This window comes from Anomalospiza imberbis, chromosome 20, assembly GCF_031753505.1.
Source record: "Anomalospiza imberbis isolate Cuckoo-Finch-1a 21T00152 chromosome 20, ASM3175350v1, whole genome shotgun sequence".
Lineage (NCBI taxonomy): Eukaryota > Metazoa > Chordata > Aves > Passeriformes > Viduidae > Anomalospiza > Anomalospiza imberbis.
The window spans coordinates 10,688,225-10,710,927 of record NC_089700.1 but is presented as its reverse complement, the minus strand read 5'-3'; the positions used below and the strand labels follow the sequence as shown (position 1 = coordinate 10,710,927).

The window sequence follows — 22,703 nt, the reverse complement described above, 5'->3', positions numbered from 1 at the left end:
GTGCCTGCTGAGTGGGGTCTGTGCCTGCTGAGTGGGGTTGGTGCCCGTTCAGCTGGGTCTGTGCCCATTCAGCCAGGTCTGTGCCCTCTGAGTGGGGTCTGTGCCCATTCAGCCAGGTCTGTGCCCTCTGAGTGGGGTCTGTGCCCATTCAGCCAGGTCTGTGCCCTCTGAGTGGGGTCGGTGCCCATTCAGCCGGGTCGGTGCCTGCTGAGTGGGGTCTGTGCCTGCTGAGTGGGGTCGGTGCCCGTTCAGCCAGGTCTGTGCCCGTTCAGACAGGTCTGTGCCCGCTGAGTGGGGTTGGTGCCCGTTCAGCCAGGTCTGTGCCCGCTGAGTGGGGTCGGTGCCCGTTCAGCCAGGTCTGTGCCTGTTCAGCTGGGTCTGTGCCCGCTGAGTGGGGTCCATGCCCATTCAGCCCAGGTCTGTGCCCGCTTAGTGGGGTCCATGCCCATTCAGTCAGGTCTGTGCCCATTCAGCCAGGTCTGTGCCCTCTGAGTGGGGTCGGTGCCCGTTCAGCCGGGTCTGTGCCCGCTTAGTGGGGTCCATGCCCATTCAGTCAGGTCTGTGCCCGTTCAGCCGGGTCTGTGCCCGCTGAGTGGGGTCGGTGCCCGTTCATCCGGGTCTGTGCCCGCTTAGTGGGGTCCATGCCCATTCAGTCAGGTCTGTGCCCGTTCAGCCGGGTCTGTGCCCGCTGAGTGGGGTCAGTGCCCATTCAGCCGGGTCTGTGCCCGCTGAGTGGGGTCAGTGCCCGTTCAGCCGGGTCTGTGCCCGTTCAGCCGGGTCTGTGCCTGTTCAGCCGGGTCTGTGCCCGCTGAGTGGGGTCGGTGCCCGTTCAGCCGGGTCTGTGCCTGTTCAGCCGGGTCCGTGCCCCAGACGGCGCAGTCGCTGCCTGTGCGATGCTGTGCAGCTCAGAGGCTTCGCAAGGCCTTGCAGCACGTAACAAATGTCCTTTAAACAGGGGAGTCCGTGTCCCTGCGCAGCAGCCCGCCCTGCCAGAGCCGGGCTGGGTTTCCCGAGGGAGGGCAGCTCGGCCCGCGCCCGGGCTGTGCCCGCCCGCCTGCAGTTGCGGCGGGCCGCCCGCAGGTGGCGGTGCCGGCCGGCCGGCCGGGGCCGGGGCCGGGGCCGGGGCCGGGGCCGGGGCCGGGGCCGGGGCCGGGGCCGGGGCCGGGGCCGGGGCCGGGGCCGGGGCCGGCAGAAATGAGCGCCGGGCTCGCCCTGGGCGAGGAGAGCTTGGCAAGGCCGCAGCAGAAATGGGGCTGCCACTGAGCTTCAGAAAGCACTGTATCAAAATCTTCCTTTTCTCCGCTAAGCCTCCTCTCCTAGCATTCCTGCTCTCTGTTACACTTCCCCCTGCCATTGCCACTACTGTTCCTCTCTACTCCCGCGGCTTTCACATCACCCTTATGCACCCTTAACTTTTGCTGTCTTTGTTTTACCTATTCCATAATGCTGTTCTCATCTTGTCTCTCTACCTCCCTTATTTCTCCTTCTCAAGTCCTTTTCTGCACCAGATGATACTCAGTATTGTGCTGGAACCGGCCTTCTGCTTAACTTCAGGTAAAGCAGGAAGGTAATAGACTTTCTCAACAGAGGAGGTGTTTCTCCATGTGAGGAAAGCCACTTGTCTTTCTACCTAGGTACATTTTTTTTTTAATTGCAGCCATTCTGGTTTAAACTTTCAAAATAATTTTGTGCAAGGTAGAGCACAGAAAGCTTCAACCTTGGCAGTTGACAAGGAATATCCAGTATGATCTTGAACACTAATAAAAAAGCTCAAGCATTTTTGGTCGAAGCTCTCTGAATGTGCTGCTTCTGATCAAGACCAGCAAACAGGTGACCTGTGCTGTTCTCCAGGTCTGTTCTGTGTGTGTGGTCTGTAGCACGGAGATGCAGTGAATTTTGTATCACTGCAATAGTGATTAAAAACTCTAAGACTTAGTGGGATTAACAGTGCACGGAAGCATGGCGGTTTCCTGAACTTTAAATGTGGAGTGATCACACCCCTCTATGGCTTTAATTGACTTTTGGTAGTGTGAGATGTAATATTTTGTTCAGTTACAAAAAGGATAATTGCATGTGTTTAAATCATTCTTACATGCCTGTTATTTAATTTATGGCTAGTTCGAGAGGGAAAGGACCATGGAGCTGGAAGGTACAGCCATGGCTTGTCTGCAGCTCCAGATGTCTGAGGTGCCAGCTGGGATATGGGAGCATCAGACCACAGGTATGGTAGATGTAATTGACATGGAGGACCAGGATCTGTGAATTTTAGGGTTTGGAAAGTGATAGAGCATTCAATTCTCAGTAGGGTGCAGACGGGGAACATGGTTGGTGAGGCAGGAGACATGATGACTAAATATTTTGATAGTAGTGATTCAACTGGAGGCATGAGGAGATGTCTGAAGGACTTTTCTACAAATGTAATCTGGTTTTCAAAGTAAAAAGACTTTTAATAGATCAAAGATAACTTTATTTACTCAATATACAAGTAATTTTCCTGCTGGTGAGGAGATACAATGCTAGCAACTATTTACTTCCTTGTAATAGTAACCCCAGTCCCTCAGTCGTGTTTCTGTAATGACTGGACTGAAGAGTCCTTCAGCTGCAGAGCTGAGGCATTTATGTTTTCAAGACATTATAGAAATTCCATTCTCCAGCAGCATAATTTGAGACCAAAGATGTCATAGTAACCCAGATGTAGATGAGAACCTGAACTCTGAAAGGGCTTTTGGGCAAAGCTTCAGTACTTTCGACCAAAATTATTATTCCAAAAACTTCTGCTCAGAAGTCATTTGACCCTGGAGTTGTCCAAATTTATCACTCACTGACCTGCCTGACCTGAGAGTTACACAGTGAGTTCTCTTTACCTGTGTTTAAGCAGCTCTCTGCCACCCAGCCCTGCTGAGCCTGAAGAGCTGTTCCCGATTTCCTTGGTGCTGCTGTGCTGGCAGCTACTGCCCATGGTGACAAAGGCACAGTCACAGGCAACGTCCTCTGGGGTACTGCTGTGGCAATTGGGTAGAAAATAGCAACCCCAAAGAGACTGGTGCACTTGTGTTCCCGTTTTCAGTCCTCCAGAATCTTTGGCCCTAAAGATGGGGGTAAATGAGACTATGATGTGTTTTGTAATTATTTTTGAAGAGTTTAAAAAACTCATGATGCTCATGAGGCTGCTGACAGAGGAAGGGATAATGTCAGTAAAAGGAAATAAGTATATTCATAGGCTTCAGTTTCTTTTAATGCAATGAGGAACCCATTTCTGAGCCAGTTCTGGTAAGTGATGGGCTGTTGATAGGTGATTCCAGTAACCCAAAAACACTGCCAAAAACACTTTTGCAGCTGGTTCCAGTGGGATCTTGAGTCAATAACTTCTCCTAGGTACTCCACAGTTAGGAGTTGAGTGAAGTTAACAGTTCAAATGTTGTGTGCGGGCAACTCTTGATTAAGGTAGTGAGGGTTTCACTGGAGGCTTGTTATGCAAGAGCAAGACAAACATTAGAACAAGGAAAGACAGTGGGAGACTTCTGATTAATAAAGTGATACCATGCTTTACGTTCTTGAAGTATGGAGAATTAATAATTTAAATCACTTTACAGACTTACCAACGTCCAGTCTAAGGCCAGAACCAACACTGGTGCTATACTTTTTGTTTTGTGTATACACAGCCTTGGAAACCTAAAGCTGAAATTGTGTGTGAATAATCTGACATTACAAATATGAAAGTAACATGTCAAAAGATGGAGCAGTAGCCGTGGGTTGGTCAATGTATTTTTAGTGTTTATGTTCCTGCTCTTAAGTCCACAGAGAAATTGTAAAGACCACCTTGGTTATTGCCAGCCTTGAAGCCTCATGCAGAACCTTCCTGTGTAGTGAAAATCTTTCCCTTTTATTCATTTTTGTAATTCATTTATTCATTTCAGGTTTTGGTATGGACGAGATTGTAAATTCATGTTTTATGTAATATCCAGGATAGCATTCTGCCCTTCACGTGGCCAGAGACAAATACACTTCTGATCACATTCTTGTGTCAGAAGTGTTACTGATTTCCATTCACACTCGCCACCAAAGTCATTTGAGCCCTATGGGTACTGAATAGAATATTTCCAACCCAGGCCAGGCCTTGCTTAGCACCATTTGTCAGTAATGGAATATTCTTTAAATCATTCTTTAGCACTTTGTAAACTTCCTCACGTGGTGGGTTATATCACAGGCATTGCTTTTTGTTTAGGGGCACTTGAGCATGGGGACTTGATGCTAAACAAAAACCTCTCCTCTGTGGTGTTTGGCTCATTTTCAAATGTCATAAGGAAGTAATCTTTACTGTGATGCTGTAAGGAAGAGGAATGCACACTATTTCTGGGAGAAACAAATAATATTCTCTCACATCTTTTTTAGAGGAAACAGTTTCTTATTTGTAACAGCTTTTAACGTGGCATTATAAATTGTGCCTTCATATAAAGCTTTGATAAGCTGCAAACTGAACAGGCAGCACATCTGTGTCTTAAATACTCAATATCATAATACTTATTCATTGTGAGAGTCCCTGACTTTAAACAGTAAGAACAAGTCGTTAGAGCTTTATGCTCCACAATGTCATGTCCTCAGTGTCACCCCAAAGACAGGGGTGATTTGGGGTGAGCAGGGTCTTGGTCAGAGCAGTCTAAAGCAAGTCCCTGACACACAGCACTGCTGCACACAGACCTGCTGCCACTTGGTCTGTCCCTTTCCTGCAGCATTGCCTGCTGCTCAGAGCTGATGAACCTCTGCTGGAGCACGAGCCAGCTGGAGCATCTTTCAACTTTTGTATTATTTGATTAATTTATCTTATACTTCTGTCAAGCCAGGCTTTATGAAATAGTGTTAACTGAAGTATACACCAGTCATCAAGTACTCCTTTCAGCTTGTGATTAAGCAGGGCAGGCACATTAACTTAAAAAAAAAAACCCTGTTCTTTGAGGACTATTTTCTGTTTTCCTCATAATTGTGTTTGATATTTTAAATAGTTTTTAAAAGTTTAGAAGCAGAGGGAGACATCTGTCACTTGCACCTAAGAGCTTAACAGTGTTTGTGTTTGTCACTGGGGAGAGGTCCCTGGCATTGCTCACTGCACTTGTAGAGTCTGAAGAGGAAAGTTCTGGGATTGCTGTTTGCTGTCCTCACCTGTGGGCACTGAACTTACCCCTTCTGTAACCATCAACCTGGGTGTCTTTTCCCCCAGAAGAATCTGCCTTCATGTTCTGCATGAATCCATTCTGAAAAGGATTCCTTTGATTTTTTTTTTTTTTTTTTTTTTTAATCAGCAGCTTCTGAGCCAGCTTGGTTTGGGTGCTGCACAGGATCATTCAGGCAAAAGACTTGCCAGCCCATTGAGTCTCAGTTGTGCCCAATCCCCACCTTGTCCCCAGCCCAGAGCACTGAGTGCCACATCCAGACCTTCCTTGGACACCTCCAGGGATGGGGACTCCAAACTTCCTTGGGCAGCCCCTGCCAGTGCTTGACAACCCTTTCTGTGAAGAAACTCCTTCTGATGTCCAACCTGAACCTCCCCTGGCACAGCTTGAGGCTATATCACTACCCCATATTAAATATTTTCTTTCAGCTGCAGCTGCACAACTTAAGACTGAGTGGTCTCATTACCTTTGTGCTTCCTTCTGCTGGGGTTCTGCATCATCTGTTGGAAAAACAATGCACTTAATATCTTTATATTGTTACACCTTATATTTTGCACCATGTCTGGTATTCATTCTTGTTGAGAGGAGTTTAAAACTGCTGGTGTTTTGATTAATATTCTCTCCTTCCACAGAATGGATTTTAAAGGATGCAAAATTGACAATAAATTCTTGTGGCTCGTGAGATTGACTCATGTTCTGAATTAAATAAAATCACACAGGATCTGGGATTTTCTCAGTCTTGCTTCAATTTCTTAGCAGTCATTTCATCTACAGAAAGTGGGCTGTGTCTCAGCTCGGGTGAAACAAGGAACAAGAAAAACTGTTTGAAAACAAATGTGAAACAGAAGTTAGTCTGGAAAATATTGTGTCATGATGGTGGGCACAGGCAAAGGTTGTATATTTTGGAGCCACTTTCCTTATACTGGCTCAATCTGGGGACTGACTTTTCATGCTTAAAAATAGATTATTTAGTTTCCACAGCTGTGCAACTGCAAGAACTGCTTTCTCTTTTATTTTCTGTTTTCCCCTCCCATTTCTAGAGGTCACAGAAATGGTGTGTTAAACCACAGTTTGCAGTACAGAATGCAGATACCTGTTGAGTCTTAAAACTTTCTCACCCCCAAGAGCTCTGTTGAGTTTGTCCTTTTCCTAGCTGGAAGTATCTCACAGAGTACATTGCAGCTTTCTGGCCAAGATTTCAAAAGTAATTCTCAGATTGCTTTTGAGGTGCTTAACTCAGGAGACCTTTAGAAGGCACACAGCAGCTGTCAGACAGGTTGGGACTCAGGGGACAAACAGCAGGAAGTTGCTTATTCTCCACTAGCATGGCTCTGAGTTAGGGGCTCCTGACATGGTAGTGATCATTTTACAACTGCTTCAGAAACATGGTTGAAAAATATTGAGATCTCCAATTCCTGCTCCCAGCTGACAGAATAGAGCCTGTAGGATGTCACAGTGACACTATGCCAGGTCTGCTTATTTCTAATTGATTAAATGCAGTGAAAAGGCATCCAAGGTTTATTATTAAATTTGAGATGGAGAGCCAGTCCCTGCACTCTACCTTCATTATCCTCATAAGCAAAGGTGCAGATTTTATAGCTGGCGTGATTATACAAAGAATGTACACAATATGAGTGGTATTTAGCATAAAAAGTAACTTGAATGCAATCCATGTCTGGTTGAGAGAGGAACAGAACCACAAACCCTTTGATGTAACAATGAGGCTTTGAAAGGAATAGATTGGGTACAGTACTGAACCTGTAATCTGCTCACTTTATTGCACTATATGGGGAGGGCCTTACTTATTTACTACATAGGAAGTGTTTTCAATTTTATAAGTATCTGAAATAAATCACAGCTCATAATTATGTAGCTTTGCTCCACAGAACTCTGTAACACTCATAAGAACCTCTGGAATTCATAGGGACTGTCTGTTAAATGGGAGACACCAATCTTGCCTTCATGCTCCATCAAATTCTGTCTTGGTCTATACTAACAAAGGCAGTCTGGATATTGCTTGTCAGGATGTTTACTTTCCATGCTGTTCTTGGGTTCTGAGCCAGAGCCACTGGAATCAAAGGCAAAGACTCCCATGTACACTCCATGACTTCAGTAGTGTTCACCATCTTAAGCCATTTTTCACTACCTGGAATACTCAGAGCAGTGGCCTATGCTCAGTCATGGTTACCAGAAGTAAAAGTGAAACAGTTTTGTTTTTTCAGTTTTACAAAACATAGTGTCTGCAGCAGCCTGGGTAGACAAGTTCAAGAGGTGGGTGTGATGCTGAAGGCAAATATTCCAGATATCAGCTTGGAATCTGGGCCCAAAGGCATGACTTTATATGAAGGGAAGGCAGAACGAATTCTGAAGTTTCTTTGTCCAGTAATTAGTTGCTTTCTTTTCCCATAGTCATATGGTCTTTTGGGAAAATATATATTAAACATTCTGCTGCTGCCTTTAGTGCTGAAGAACTGCCTTCCTTTTTTCTTGTTTTCAAGTTTATCAGTGTTAAATCCAGCAGTCTGTTTAAAAATAAGCTGATGGTTTGCTGGGCAGTGGTTTATACTGTGCTCATTTGTTTGTCTCACCACTGGCCTGGGTCCTTCCTTCTCCACAGTGCACTCAATTTGGTGGTTAGTCAGGGATGGGGTGGTGTGTTTCCTGCAGAATTATCATCCACCTGGATAGGAACTTATTGCAAGACCCTACCAAAACCATGCACAAGCTGTCATTTCTTATGTCCTTTTCCAAAGGTGGCAGAACCTTGAGAAGTCACCTTTTCTGCAATGGTTGTTCTCCCAAATAAGACATAAACTGTGAGGATTTCTCTCTTATGAATGTGAAGTCATTGCAGTCGTCTGTCTTTCACACATGCAGCTTTGCTTTTCCATTAAAAACAAATGGGACTTCAAAAGCAAAAAAAAGGGAGAAAATCAGGATCAGAGATGTTACGTTGAACGAGGACTTTGACACTTCATGGAAGCACAGAAACTGTTGATCCCCAGAAACACCACCAGGAAGAGGAGTGGTGTGTTCTTCTGGAGAATTCTCAGATTGCAATTAAGTCTTCGAAGCTGGTACCTGAGAAGAAAGAAGGAAATGTCATAGTGGTTTTCAGCTTGTACTGGTCAGAGAGGTCTCTTGAGTTACCCAAACCTAATGGACAGTGTTGTATGTCACAGAAAATTCCCCTTTATTTTCCCTTCTGCCAGGTTTCAGATGACTAAATCAAAAGTAATCATCATAAAAACAAGGTGAGGCAATAATGTATTTTTGACCAAGAAAGTTGCTATTTCTGTCCCATAAATTACATACACATTCTGCATCAGCTCCTCTTGCTTTGGGGGCTGTGGCCCAAATACCCCTCGCTGCAAGAGTTGGGTGAAACATTTAGACTGAATGAAGCAATTGTTTTAAATCTTATCCTTTCATAAATTGAGACAAAAATTTTTATGGCTAATAATAGCACCTGCTAATTAATCTGCAACAATCCTTTGATGTGTGTACTAGGACTGTTTATTATAGATTAACCCCTGTGACGTAACCCACTCCATAAAGCCACCCATCACTTTCTAGAACCTGACCTTGTCAACACATATTCCTCCACATCTCTTTTTTGTATTTTCAGTAAGTGACTTTTCAAACTCCCAAGTGGTGTCCCCCATTCCAAATGTAGCTTCAAAGACCATCCTCTCTGTCACTGTGGTCAACAGTTGTCTCCATCAGCAGCATGTTCACCGAATGAAAACCAAGCTAAATAGTATGTCCCTAGCCTGGAATTCCTATGGAAGGAGAGAAGGACAAGCATCAGCATTGGAGTATCTGCATCCTTCACTGGTGAACAGCTGAGTCCAGTTTGGGCCTCCAGAACGCAAAGCGTGAGTTCAGTGGAGGCCATCGAGGTGACTGGGGCTGGGGCACAGTGCTGCCTCATGAGGGGAGGCTGGAGGAACAGGGCTTGTTCAGCCAGGAGAAGAGGAGCAGCCTTCCAGCGGTTTCCAGGTCACTGAGGAGATGGAGCCAGCTTCTTTGCAGGAGTGGGAAGATGAGAACCAATTGAGCTGGACTTGCAGCTCCAAATGAATGAAAACTGACTAAAAATACTCTGAAGAATGTGTCGTGGAAATTGTCTTTTTTAGTAGGGGAAGGTAGATAGTTGCTAGAGAAGGAGCTGTAAGCTCACAGCCCACACCCTCTGGCACCACTTCCCTGTCGGGAAGGGCAGAGGGGAGGCAATTTCACTCTCATGGAAAGTTTTGAAAATGTGATGTAATTCATGCAGACGCTGATAGTTGTGCAGGCATAGGCAAGGCTGGCCTAAATGTAGTGCTTAGCAAGGACTCCTTAGAAACAATTGAGGCAGTAAAACAGTGCATATAGATAAAGCAGAGCCATAAAATTAGCTGAGAAAACCCCTATCTCCGTGCAGGAAGCATGGAAAGCAGGTCAGCATGCTTTGGTTTTGTGTAGGCTAAGGTACACTGTCCAAAGTGTGACACCTGAATGTGCAGGAAGCAACTGAGTGTATGTATAAAGTCAGGTGTAAGGAAAAGAGACTCAGGGGTCACCAATAAAGAGAAACACACACGTTTTACTGAAGTTGGTCCAACAGAGCTGTGTGTTGTGGAGTAAAAACACCGAAGTTTTTAGATTCGGAACTCAAGTTACTTCTATACTTCAATATTTTGTTCTTCATTTTGGCCCAGAAATTTATGGGTTGTTTATTCAAAACCAGTATTCAAATCTCTTCTGTTACCTGTCCTTGATTAGAGATTCTACTGGCCTCAGCCAGTGCTCTGTTACTGAAATTGGAGTTTCTTCTTCAGACCATAATTTTACTAAAGAAGAAATTTGCAGCTCTGTAGTTCACTGTTATTTTTCAAGCATAAAACTCTTTTTGCACACAGTAATCTTGCAGTATTTTTTTTCCTGTTCTGCTGTGACAAGCATGGATTGCTATATACTTTTTCCAGCTCCACATGCCAGCTTTTCCTTATGCTCTACACAGGGACATCTTCAGTGTAGTTAAATGATGTCCAGGAGTGCAGGACACAGAGCCTAGATTGTGACAGCCACATGCAGGACACCAGGGTTGCGGCCCAGTCAACTGTTAATTGCTATTTTGCTCTTTTTTTGCTGTAATTTTGTCTTTGCTGCTGCAGCTGTGGCTGAGGATCTCGGGGTGGGGGGTGAGTCAGGAGGTGTCAGCAATCACTTCTGTCTGAGCTAACGTGCAGCCAGGCACAACAAAATCTGGCTATTGACTGCCTTTGGTCCTCCCTCACTTCCTCATCCCTGGGAATTTTGGAGAGGTGACTGATGAGGGAATTGTGCGTGCCTGTTTGGCCAAACTGACAGCAAGCAGACCGGAAGGAATGGGTTTACCAGCACGTCTCTGCAAATTTAGCACTCTCCTCAACTTTCGTTTTCGCCCTCAGATGGTCAGACTGGGAAATTTTCCACCCTGCCCTGCCATCATTTGACATTCAGTCTTCCACTGGAGAGCAGGACCTGGTAAACAAAACATTGCACTTTCCACACTAAACTGCTGCTTTAAACTTACCTTAAATCTGCAGAAACTGAAAAACAGTCTAGACTGGGCTGGGATCCTACTTTTATTTGCATGTTTTCAAGTGCCAAGGCCTGGATCTTTTGCTTGGCTTTTGGTGGAGTTGTTATCCCCACTTTATCAGGAACACTTTGCAATAATAAAAATTATTTAAGCCAATGAAGAAGAGGCTACAGTTTATGGTGAATATCTTAAAGCCCTTAAAGGAATAGTCAGCAATCAGAACACAAACGAAAAAAAAAAAAACAAACAAACAAAAAAAACAACAGAGTTGCCATTGTAAAGTTTGAAGGAAAATTGAAACCAAACAAATTTTCTTTGGGGAATGAAAAACCAAACCAGTGTAAAAGAGGATGACTGATGGTAGTCAATGAGAGGAGATATTTGGGAACAGCAATAGTTATTATTGTTATTAATTGTATCTTTGTCAGAAACCACCAGATGTGAGGGTAGTTACACAAATCTGAGATGCCAAGTGTTTACAGGGGCTGCAGTACTGTATTTATTGTGCTGTCACACAGAGCACTGCTGCAAGAGACATCTCAGACAACAGTAACATTAGTTAGGAAAAGAGAGAGTTCACTAACAACCTCTGAAATGTTGGGACAGTTGAATATCTCTTCGGGTTCTGTGAAGCTGGGAAGATCAGCCCTCCTTGTCATCAACTTTGCCTCAGTGTCAAGAGAAGAATCAAAATGCCCTGATCTCAGAGGAGCAACCTTACAACCAGAGCTTGATTTGTAAATGTTTTCAGGAATATGACTGCTTGAGCTCAGGCAGAATCTTGCAGATATGATGTATATTGTAATATCAGACACAGAATATGACTCACTTGGAAGGAGATTGCATAGAGCTGATTGTTGAAGCTACAAACCATCAGACACTCAGAAACAAAGCAAAATTTAAGTCAAGATGACAGCATTGAATAGGTCAAAGTCTGCTCTGAAAGGGCACCTCTTTCATCAAAGTTAATGCAAGGAAAACAACCAGTTTTTGCACTCTGATATGGCAGAGGAAGAAGTGTCTGTTCAAATGGGCAGAATTGGTTTTCTGAAGGAAAAACCTTCCAAGCCCTGTAGAATATTTGTAGGAGTGCCCAGTGAGCTTGTTTAGTTAATCTCTGATCCACCTGAGGATTGAAGGGTTCTCTGTTGTTCTTACTGTACAGAGGGAGTTTTATTATTGATTTCAAGTGAGTAAAATATCAGATCCTGTTTGAGCAACCGGAGTGATTAAGTAGTTCCCTGAATGTCTGTACCTGAGCCAATCATTTTAACAATTCTCCTAAGGAAAGTTGTTTCTCCTCCTCTGGTTATCCCAAATCTGATTTTTCATATCCAATCCCTACATGACCTTTCCTAGATTTCAGCAGTCCCAAGCACAGGAAAATGAGGAGGGTGAATACTAAAAGCTTAGAACACACGGAATTCAAATAGACTTCTACAAAGATATGTTCTTTCTTACAGTACTAGACATTAAGATTCCCCATGTTCTATAGCAGAAGGATGTTAATAAGAAAGGAAAGGATGAAAAGAGAATTTTTTAAACCCTGTTACAAAGTAGCAAATGCAAAAGAAGAATGTAAAGGCAGAATTTTCTGGCATGGCATTGAGTGGCACAGCTCTCACACATGGTTTCTGCCTGCTGATTACATCTGCCTGATGACTGGAATATTTTAAACAAAGGGATTCACCTGCTAATTCTGGTGCGAAGAAAGGCATCCCATTAAAGAAAAATCCAACTGTGAAAAATCATGTGCAGTGGATGCTAAGCAGCACAGGCTTGATAGAGCCGAGCAGATGAATGCTCAGGAAACTCAAGTCTGTTTATCAAGGGATTCATCTCTAGCAGTCCTGGATGGGATGCATACAGGGGATCTCGTGCATGAACGCGTGTGCACAGCACTTGCTTTGCCTCTACAAATGTTTTACACAATCATCTAATATTCATTTTCAAATAGAGAATCTAGACACAGAGAGAAGAAAACACCTTGCCCAAGCTTGCCCGGTAAAAGAGTGACAGATGAGAAAAGAACACACATTTCCTCATTTCTCTGGCTTCCTTATGCCTCATTTCTGTAGATCTTTGGTCAGCAGCTGTAAATCTTTCCCTAGTTATCAATGTACTTCATTTTATTCATATTATTCAGCAGATTTATTAGTCGTCTTTAATTTGTAAACAGTTTCCTTAAAATAGCCATACATAATATCAAGAAACAAATAAGGCAGGTCAAAATCCTTGTTGGGGCACTATCTGGCACCAGACTCGTGGGCTGCAGGTGCCTGACAGCACTGGGCACTGCTGCCAGCCCTGTCCCGAGGGGGTTCTGCCTTCCAGACTGCAGGGAGAAGCCTGGTTCTGTAAAAGGTTCATGGCCACATGTTGTCTGACACTGAAAATCAGCTCAGCAATCCCATCTTCCTCATCCAACTGTCCCTCTGGTATTCCCACATACAGCATGGTGGGAATGATTTGTACTTCAGGAAGTTGCAGTTTCCTTCCAGTATTCCCAATACTTTGGAAAGGCACCAAGGGACAAAGCTCACAGGCAGCAACAGGCAGAACGGGGAGCTCTGGAGAGCAAGAAATTCTACAAATACTGTATTGAGAAAGATCCTTTGAAACTTGATAAAAAGTAAGGAAGTTTGTGTAGGTGAAACTTAAAATACTTGTCCTTACTTATAAGCATGTGGTTAAATGCTTTCCTGGCCTGTACTGTAAAGCTCTACGGCTCTGTAACATTCCTCTTGAAGTTGCTCACTCTCTTCCTACAGCCGTGGGTGGTATACAGGAGGGTGCCTGGAGACTGGCCACACAGGGATAAAAGCTGTAAGAACCCCTTCAGCATTTATTTCTTTCAATTTTCCAACTGTGTGCAAGGCTGCAAACAGCGTTCGGTGTGGTGCCCTGCCCTTTCCAGGAGCACAAGCAGGAGTCAAGGCTGCAGCACGCCGAGGGATGCTGACAGCAGCAGGAGCTGCCTCCCTCCCTCACACAGGTTAGGTAATGCTGCTAACGCAGCAGCCACGCACCCTCCACTTCTCCAAGTGGACATGACAGGAATCAGGGGAATCCCCAGTTGCACTACCCATGTCCAGCCTTGCTCAGAGCTGTTTTGCATACATGTTCTGCACTATAAATGCTTTGGCCTCCTGGGAGGGATACAGAGCCTGAGAGCTGGAAGGCAAGAAACTCTGAGAGAGAGGAGTCTATCCTGGCAGGGTTGGGACACCTCTCACAAAAGCACGGTAAGAAGCGCCATGTCCAGGTGTTCATTCTGTCATTCATTTACTGCAGCTCACAGGCAAAGTAATTCTATGGCAAACTGTGTCTTTTTTCTGTATTAGGAGCAAAGTGTCAGACTCGGTCTCCTGCTCTAGTTCCAAGCTGTGCAGCTGCTCTGAAAACTTTGTCCCTCCTTTCTGCTGAATTAAAGGTTTGTGCGTGTAACTGGTAACACCGGCGTGCCACCCACAGAGACCCACGGGGCAGGACACAAAGCAGCTTCTTGCTCTGAGTGAAGGGAAATGTGAGTCTGCTCTCCTTCTGTTTGCTTTTTATTCTTGTTTTTTCTTTTTATTATTATCTTTCTTTTTTCCTGATATTGTTTTTCATCTTTTTCCTCCTTATGCTTGTTTTTTTCCTTTTCTTCCTTTTCCTCCTTTTTCTCCCTGTGTATTTTTTTATGTTTGTGTGAGGTTTTCTGTTCTTTCTTTCTTTTTCTTTCTTTCTTTCTTTTTTTTTTCTTTCTTTCTTTTTCTTTCTTTCTTTCTTTCTTCTCCCTTTCTCTCTTTCTCTCTCTCTTTCTCTTTCCCTTTCTTCCTTTCTTCCTTTCTTTCCTTTCTTTCCTTTCCCCTCTCCATTTCTTCTCTCTTTTCCCCCTGTATTTTACAAAATTTTATAGGCACATCACAGCATTTTTTATTGCAGAATAATAATTTCGATTTTTTTTGTATTTTGTAACTGCAGATAAATGCTTATAACACATTATTTCTCTCACCTGGAATAGCAAACAATCCTAACACCTTCCAGTTTCTGCACAGACAGTTGGATGGATTTCTCTTCATGTGTGACTTTATAGGAAAGAGTATCTTCAGAGCCCAGCATAAATGTAACTTTTACTGTAAAAGTAATATAAATATCAAAATAAGACATAATTTACATCAGAAATATGTGACAATGTCTGCTTTCTTCCTTTGTCTCTAACTTCTTGGAAACATCAGGTTTTGATTTCTCTTATGAACCAGATTCAAATGCTGGGGCTAACTCTCTATTTCCCTGCAATTTACTGGCTGGATCTTTCTCTTCTGTCACACCTTCGCTAGCACAAAATCCATCCTATGTTCAGAAATGAGCAGAAAATGTATGTTGAAATGAATAGCATAAACTTTGTGCACTCTTGTGTAAATGCTGTGTGTTACACTGAAATAAGTGCTACAGATCTTAGAAACTGCAGACTTCAGCCTCTCAGAATCCTGTTTGTCTCTGGCAGGTGGATACACTGCAAAATGGTTAGGTTCATATATGTTCAAGATTTTTTCATTACTGTGTGAATAACACAGCAACATTTCACATCCCTTTTCTAAGCCTGTAGTCTGCTCTGACACCAATATTTGCTGCTTTACATGACCAGGGGTCATCTGAACTTCTCTTGCCAGTGTTTTAGATTAGTGCATGGCTGCACGTTACACTGACAAAGTGTTAGTTTTAGTATCGCTAGCCTAAGAATCGAGAATTTTCGTTTTAAATGCAGGATGTTAGCTCAGTTAGGCGGATGAGTTTCTGAAAGTTGTTAAGGGGAGTTGCCCTCTTGGGTAAAAACTGACCTTGTTGGGTTTTTTATGTCCTTAGAAGTGTTCCCACATCACACAAAACAAGGTTTCAGCACAGTGAAGTAAAACCACCAAAAAAACCATACAAAATGCTGTGCCCATGGCAGTTTGTGTTCAAATCTCGTGCTGCCAGGAGCCAGTACCCGAGAGAGAAGGATATCAACAACAACGTGGAGAAAAATAGGAAGATCCATGGGTAAGATCCTGGTTTTTAATGCTCTCACAGTTTATCTTTGATTTGAAAAGGGAAGATGTTAAGTGGTTTGGGTCCTGGAGAAACCTGTAATGTGTTTCCAAAATACTGATATTAACCAAAGAACTGTGGGTCTCTGGGTGGTGTAACTTGGTAATGAACATTAAACACTTGTGTCAACTTTAAACAGTCATTGAGGATATAAATCATCTTGCTTTCTCTTTCATAATCCTAAGTTTATTTGGTGTGTTAACATGGTTTCATGTATTCTAAGTCTCAGGAGGTGTGAATGGTATAAAAATAGCAAAGTGATTATTTATACTGTAATTAAGTTGGTGAAGTAGTCCTGTGATGCAGTTCATACACAAGACTGTATAAAATAAGTTGCACATGCATCTTAACTTTCTGTCTTCAGGGTGTAACTTATTTCAGGTTTCATACCCTGCCTTCCTTCCTTTCCTTCCACACAGTGCTCTGGGAAGGGGGGTACTATGGCTTTACTACTGATTCCTGCCCACTGCCACTGCTGGGTTATGGGCTCAGTGCATATTTCAGAGACAGCACTGAGCATCTCCTGCTGGTGCTGAAAGCACAGCCCAACGTAAAGGCTGTTGCCTTGTACTGACTGTTCTTTCTCTCTATTGAAGCTCAGAAAAGGATGATGCCAAATTGCACAACCCGAGCAAGAAGCAGATGGAGAGGCTGCCTATCCTAACTTCAGCAAAGGCCAGGGAGGGAGGAGAGGTCTGTTCCCAGCATCTTGGTTTGATGGTAACAGTTCACAGGAGTGGTGCTTGCTGCTCACAACTGCTCCACGTTCTCCTCTGAGGTCTGACTGTGGTTGCAGGAGGTTAGGGCTGCTGGGACATCTTTGGGTGAAAGTTCTTTTCTGACAAAAATGAAGCATTGATAAGACTCAAAGGAAGAGGTGAGCCCACAAGGGACTGGGATGCCTCATTCCTTTATATACCTTTTCAAACCTTTAGTAACAAACCTCTCCTGTCTCTAAAATTGGTTCACTGTTTTCCTGAGACTGTGACTATAATGCTCAGAGATACTCAGAGGACTTATTGAAATTATAGACGTATTTGCAGTGGCAGACTCTACTTGATTAGTACAAAAATACTTTTCCCCCCATTTCATATCAAACTGTAGATTAGCTCAGTAGTTTTGTAGTCAAATAATCATGTAGGAGCAGATCACATTTATATCTAGTTTCTTGAGTTTAAACTGAAATATTTTGATGTTAACAGTAAATCTAAAATGAAACTGAAAGTTATTCAGTAGGTCTGAAGACAGTATGCATTTTTATCTGTTCTCTGCCCAGAATCTCCCTCCAAATGACATCAAAGTTTCAAACCAAATATCAGGATGCCCAAGACATGTAAGAGTAAGAAACTTGGAAAATGGATCCAGCTTTCTTGACACACTACACCTGACTGCAAAAGAGGTAATATATGGAAATATGAATAGGGAGTGTTCATTCATTTTAAAATACGCAGAGTGCAACATTGTTTTTTGACATTTTATTGTTTTTCAGGTTATCAATTGCCAGACCAAAGCCTGCCAAGGGTCACTCATGACCCCAAAGGGCCTGGTGAGAGGTACCAGAGATGGGCCAGTTCCACTAGAGGATCTTTTACCTCAGGCAATAGACTTCCTCAAGCAATACTACAGTTCATTTAAAGAGTAAGTCAACTTGATTTTTGGGTATACAATCCTCTACCTACCTGTCTGTCTGTGAGCCTCCAGGAGGGTTTGGTTTCTTCACAGCTCTTGGTAATTCTCCTGTTACATAGCATGCATTCAAAAATATGTAAGGACTGTTAAAAATGCCAGATAAAACTGTCACTGCACTTCGTGTGCTCCATCTGCCAATCCCAGATCTTGGGAACACAGGGAAGGACTCGGGACCATGCACTCCTCAGCTCCATCCCTTTGGAGTGTGCTGCATTCCAGTACATTAAGGACTCTCTGCCAGAGCATTACCTTCTGTTTTCTTGGGATTAGCTGCACTCAGATCAGCCTCAGTGTGGATAATGACTTTTGTTTGTGCTGCTCCAAGTATCTTTTCTCTGTGTTCCTCTCAAGGCTTTAGCCAAAGATTGGAAGGCCAGTGTTGCTTCTCACCCTTTCTCTGTGCTATCGGCATAAGCTCACTGAGCATTCTGAGAGGAGTCTGTGTTTCCACAAAAATGGCCATGGTGCAGAGGCATCTTGTTGCAGGAAGTGCTGGAACAGCTGGTTGATGTCCAAGGGCTTGCAGTGACATTCCACATGATGAGCTTTCAAGCAACAGTTCAGTGTTTGGTCATCCCATTAGAAAACATTATCAAACTTTCAAAGGGACTCAGCCACATAATGGCCACTTCCTTGGACACTTTGAACTCCTTTCAAATCTTTCTTCCCTCTGAATCTTTCTGAATGTCCCTGTCTTACACACAGGCTGTCCTCACCAGCCTATTGCATTTGCACATCCCTGTGTCTCTCTGCTCATGGCTGTTTGATCACATTGATTTACACTATCTCATATGCTTGCCCTTGATCTTTCATCTTGCTGAAAATGTGAAAACTCTCAGACAGTGCAGGCTATTTTCATTCTGTCTGTAAGACAACAAAACAATTTTTGTCTCTGCTGTCATAAATATTTTCTAATGTTTTGACTTCACTCTCTGTTATCAAACTCAAGAATTTTAGAGTTGGTTTCCCTGACAAAGGAATTGCTCAGCACTTCCCTTTAGGAATGAAAATCTTACTTTAGTCAGAAGAGCTGTGGCCTTGTAAACACAATGGATCTTTGAGAGGACAGTCACTCTCAGCCTACATGTGCCCTGAAACTCACCTGTTCTCTGTGATTTTTTTCAAATTCATCTAGAAAATCCAAATTTAAACCAAAACCTTAAACAGAATAGCTTGTGGCCAATCCATGCATGTATTGGGTGGTGAAAGGATGGTGTCACTACTTAAATTTCTAGTGTGTTAGTTTCCTCATGGGGCCAATAAGTTCTGTCCTTGCACTCCATAAGGACAAGTCTTAAATTCTGAAGCCAAAATATAAAGAGAACATCTGCGCTTTGCATGAAATTCTCATTGTTGCTTTTCATGGCTGTTTCCTGTTCAAAAGGCCAAAAATCAAAGAACAGCTGGGCCGGCTGGAAGCAGCGACCAAGGAGATAGAAACAACAGGAACCTACCACCTGACAAAGGAGGAGCTGACCTTTGCTGCCAAGCAGGCCTGGAGGAATGCACCCAGGTGCATCGGGAGAATCCAGTGGTCCAACCTGCAGGTGAGCTGTGGATCTACACCTAAGCTGTAGCCAAATAGTCCTCTGCTGTCGCTCAGAAGAGTGGCCTTTCCTACGCTAGAACATGTCACTGTTTTGACTGAGGAGGACTCCCTCCTGTCCATATCAGGAGATTGGTTTCTTTGTAGTTCTCTGCTTCATGGCTGAAGGAAAATGTGTAGCAGTGTGAGCCTAGGAACCAGGTGTGTCATGGAACCTGATACATGTTTTGGTCCTTGGTGGATTGTTATGGGTGAAAATGATGCATATAAGAACTATAAAAATGAACCTTTCCTAGTGGAGCCACAATCTTTCCATTCCTTAAGTGCATAGGAAAAATAACAACTTTGCATTACTGTTTCAAAATTAGTCTTCTTCTTTACATTTCTGTTGGAAACACACAGGTGTTTGATGCACGAGACTGTAAAACAGCCAAGGAAATGTTTGAGCATATCTGTCATCATATTCAGTATGCCACAAACAATGGTAATATAAGGTAAGTCTCTAATTTTAATTTTAAACAACGAAAATCACATCCAGATCTGGCATCAAAAACACATGAAATGGTCTGTCTAAACATTTTGACAACTTGTCTCTGCTCTTAATTTTCCTGGTACTTATAGTTTCCTCTCATGTGTTCTATCAACCATCTTGAAAATTTATAACTTTCATGGCTGATGTTACAAAACCTTTTTCAATTCCTTGGGAAAAGAGATGACTTGAAGGTTTGGGGAGGTGGGTGAAGAGGATGAATGATTTTATTTCTACTGATGTTCATTTTATAAACGTAAAGCACTTTCTGTTGGTACCGGTTTCTGTGTGAATGGTGAGGATGTGTTCTCTGTCCCGGCAGGTCTGCCATCACGGTGTTCCCGCACAGGACGGACGGGCAGCACGATTTCCGTGTGTGGAACAGCCAGCTGATCCGCTACGCTGGCTACCAAATGCCAGATGGCTCTGTCCTTGGAGACCCTGCCACTGTGGAGTTCACTCAGGTACAGCTCCAAACTCACCACTGCAGCTGCTTCCCATCTTGGCTAACCCACCTCCCTGGGGCTCCTTCCTCCCATGTTTATGCAGAGTGCTAGGGAGGTGAGGAGTGAACGGGATGTTCTGCCCCAAAAGTTCCAGGTGCAGGCTGGAACAATGATTTCCTACAGTTCTGATATAAAAGTGCTGCCCTCCATCTTAGAACAGGGTGAGCTAATACTGTCAGGGGACACAACCAGGCACACAACCAGTGTTTCATCAGCATGGCTCAACATTGTTTGAATAGCAAAGAGAACCTTTTTCACTTAGAATTTACCTCAGCAGGTTTCAGAGGGTTAAAATTTGTTTGTCTTCAGATCTGGTGGGGAAACCTGAAAAGAACACAAAATGTGCTTTCTGTATTTGCAGTTGTGCATCGAGCTTGGGTGGAAGCCGAAATATGGCCGCTTTGATGTACTTCCACTTGTTCTCCAAGCAAATGGCCAAGACCCAGAAATATTTGAATTGCCTCCAGAAATTGTCCTCCAAGTGCCAATGGAGCATCCAAAGTAAGCACACAAGATTTAGATAATTGCATTTTTGCCTCTCCTCACCTTGGCAGGTTATTGGGCTGCGCCTGTGGCAGTAGTTTTATGAGTTCTTTGTCAGGATGAAATGATGGTAAATCATCCTGAAAGATAAAATGCCTGTTAGAACAATGAAATGAGGTTTAAATGAAGGAAACAAATGACTGTTTTGCTGGAAAACTTTTTTCCCCAATCTACATTTCAATTATATTCAGAATTTTAAAAATCCTAATTTCTTATGCTAATGCAATACACATGTAACACCGCACTCATAAAGTGTTTATTGCCTTTCTCTCATTGCTTTTTTCTTTCTGTTTGCTTTGGGACTGGCCTGCAGATTGCAGAACTTTGTAATACGGTTCTGCAGTTCCTCTAGCTGGTGAATCCCAAATACTGCACTGAAAACTGCTGTTTCTGCAGACCCTGGTCCAGGGGTTCCTCCAAGAATTGCTACTCTTCATCCTCCCGGGCTTTTCTGGTGTTCGAGGAAAAGACACACCAATAATACAAACTGTTTGTTGGGCAGGTACGAGTGGTTTAAGGAGCTGGACCTGAAGTGGTACGCGCTGCCTGCCGTGGCCAACATGCTGCTGGAGGTGGGAGGGCTGGAGTTCACCGCGTGCCCTTTCAATGGCTGGTACATGGGGACAGAGATTGGAGTGCGCGACTTCTGCGACGCTCAGCGCTACAACGTCCTGAAGGTGACCTGCTGCAGGGCAGCTGGGCTGGCCTGCAAGGGGAGGGAACTTGGTGAGGAGGTTTTGGAAAAGAGACACTATCAGTGTTCACTGGGATGGGAGAGAACCGCTTCCTGCTTTGTGAAGCTGGAACATCCTCCAGACCCAGAACTCCAAATTTCCAGTTTACCTTTAATCTCAGGTGTTTCTGCTGCCATCTTTCCCCGGCATGAGACTCACTCTTTCCCCTTCTGCACAACCTTTTCCTGATACAAAGCTGATGAGGTTGAGAAATCATGGGGTCTAAGTTCCATATAGTAAATTTGCTTTTCTCTTTTCTCTCTTTTTTCACATGTAGGAGGTAGGGAGGAGAATGGGACTGGAAACAAATAAACTGTCATCATTATGGAAGGACCGAGCTGTTGTAGAGATCAATGTGGCTGTGCTTCACAGCTTCCAGGTAAGCCACTGAGTGTGGGATCTGGAAAGACACTGAACACTCACACTGTCCCTTCTTCTTCTCACTCAATGGAGATGGCATTCTGATTCCAATAGAGTTATTCTTTATTTTCACCTGAGAAAGTAGAGGAATCCATATTTCCTCACAGGTAAAGCAGAAGGAAGAGAAAGAAGCAAAGGAAGTTAAGGGCAAGATTTTCCATCCTTTCAACACATTTATCTATGTGTTTCTACACCTATGTAAAGCCCTTGGATTAATATATTTTATTTTCAGCTCCAGTTTAACATATCATGACAATATGAAAAGTGGGTAAAAGTGAGTCAGAGGCTTTGCAGCATGCACTCCCAGTGCTGCAGAGGTAAAATGCTGATGTTAAAGGAAAGATAAGAGTTCTTAATCAAAGGCCCTCATCTCAATCTCTATCTTTATAGTAACTGCTGATAGTATTTATATCCCATAAATACTCCCTTTACTCTGAGTAAAGTCCTTGAAATATTGACCAAAGCAAGAGGATTACTTTAGCTACAGCAGGTAGAAGGGCAGAATAGTGTTTTTAATGCATGCTTTTCTTTTTGCCATTGCTCTAGAAACAGAACGTAACCATCATGGATCACCACTCGGCCTCCGAGTCCTTCCTGAAGTACATGCAGAGCGAGTACCGCGCGCGGGGCGGCTGCCCGGCAGACTGGGTGTGGATTGTGCCTCCCATGTCAGGCAGCATAACCCCCGTGTTCCACCAGGAGATGTTGAACTATGTCCTCACTCCCTTCTATTACTACCAGGTACACATCATCAAAAAGAAAAACCGACTCTAGCAGACAACCTCAGCAGTGCAGATGCGATACGGGACCCAAGGGAGTCTGGGTGCCAAGCCCTGTTCATCAAAGTTCACTAGACAGATTCAAAGGTGGCAGACAGGAGCTATTTTATGTGGGAGGTGCTGTTAGTTCTCTTGAATTCTCTG

At 43.7% G+C, this 22,703-nt stretch overlaps 2 protein-coding genes across 4 annotated transcripts in view; both read left to right on the top strand.

The window, feature by feature from the left end:
• Window positions 1-5,845, top strand: part of LYRM9 (LYR motif containing 9) — a 29,676-nt gene extending 23,831 nt beyond the window's left edge. Inside the window, exon 6 of the mRNA XM_068210760.1 lies at window positions 2,119-5,845. The gene's annotated coding sequence lies outside the window, so the exon portion shown is untranslated. The remainder of the gene's footprint in view (window positions 1-2,118) is intronic.
• Window positions 1-22,703, top strand: part of NOS2 (nitric oxide synthase 2) — a 32,355-nt gene that overhangs the window by 489 nt on the left and 9,163 nt on the right. For 2 of the 3 annotated variants that reach the window (XM_068210716.1, XM_068210714.1), the window contains exons 2-13: window positions 2,119-2,221; window positions 15,589-15,765; window positions 16,410-16,506; window positions 17,090-17,212; window positions 17,303-17,451; window positions 18,887-19,049; window positions 19,451-19,542; window positions 19,900-20,041; window positions 20,445-20,584; window positions 21,129-21,303; window positions 21,638-21,739; window positions 22,327-22,521. In XM_068210716.1, the coding sequence (XP_068066817.1) occupies window positions 2,202-2,221; window positions 15,589-15,765; window positions 16,410-16,506; window positions 17,090-17,212; window positions 17,303-17,451; window positions 18,887-19,049; window positions 19,451-19,542; window positions 19,900-20,041; window positions 20,445-20,584; window positions 21,129-21,303; window positions 21,638-21,739; window positions 22,327-22,521 (1,575 nt within the window). In that variant the 5' untranslated portion in view covers window positions 2,119-2,201. Of the gene's footprint in view, window positions 1-1,210; window positions 2,222-14,084; window positions 14,174-15,588; window positions 15,766-16,409; window positions 16,507-17,089; window positions 17,213-17,302; window positions 17,452-18,886; window positions 19,050-19,450; window positions 19,543-19,899; window positions 20,042-20,444; window positions 20,585-21,128; window positions 21,304-21,637; window positions 21,740-22,326; window positions 22,522-22,703 lie in introns of those variants that run through there. The other variant, XM_068210715.1, reaches the window with a different exon arrangement.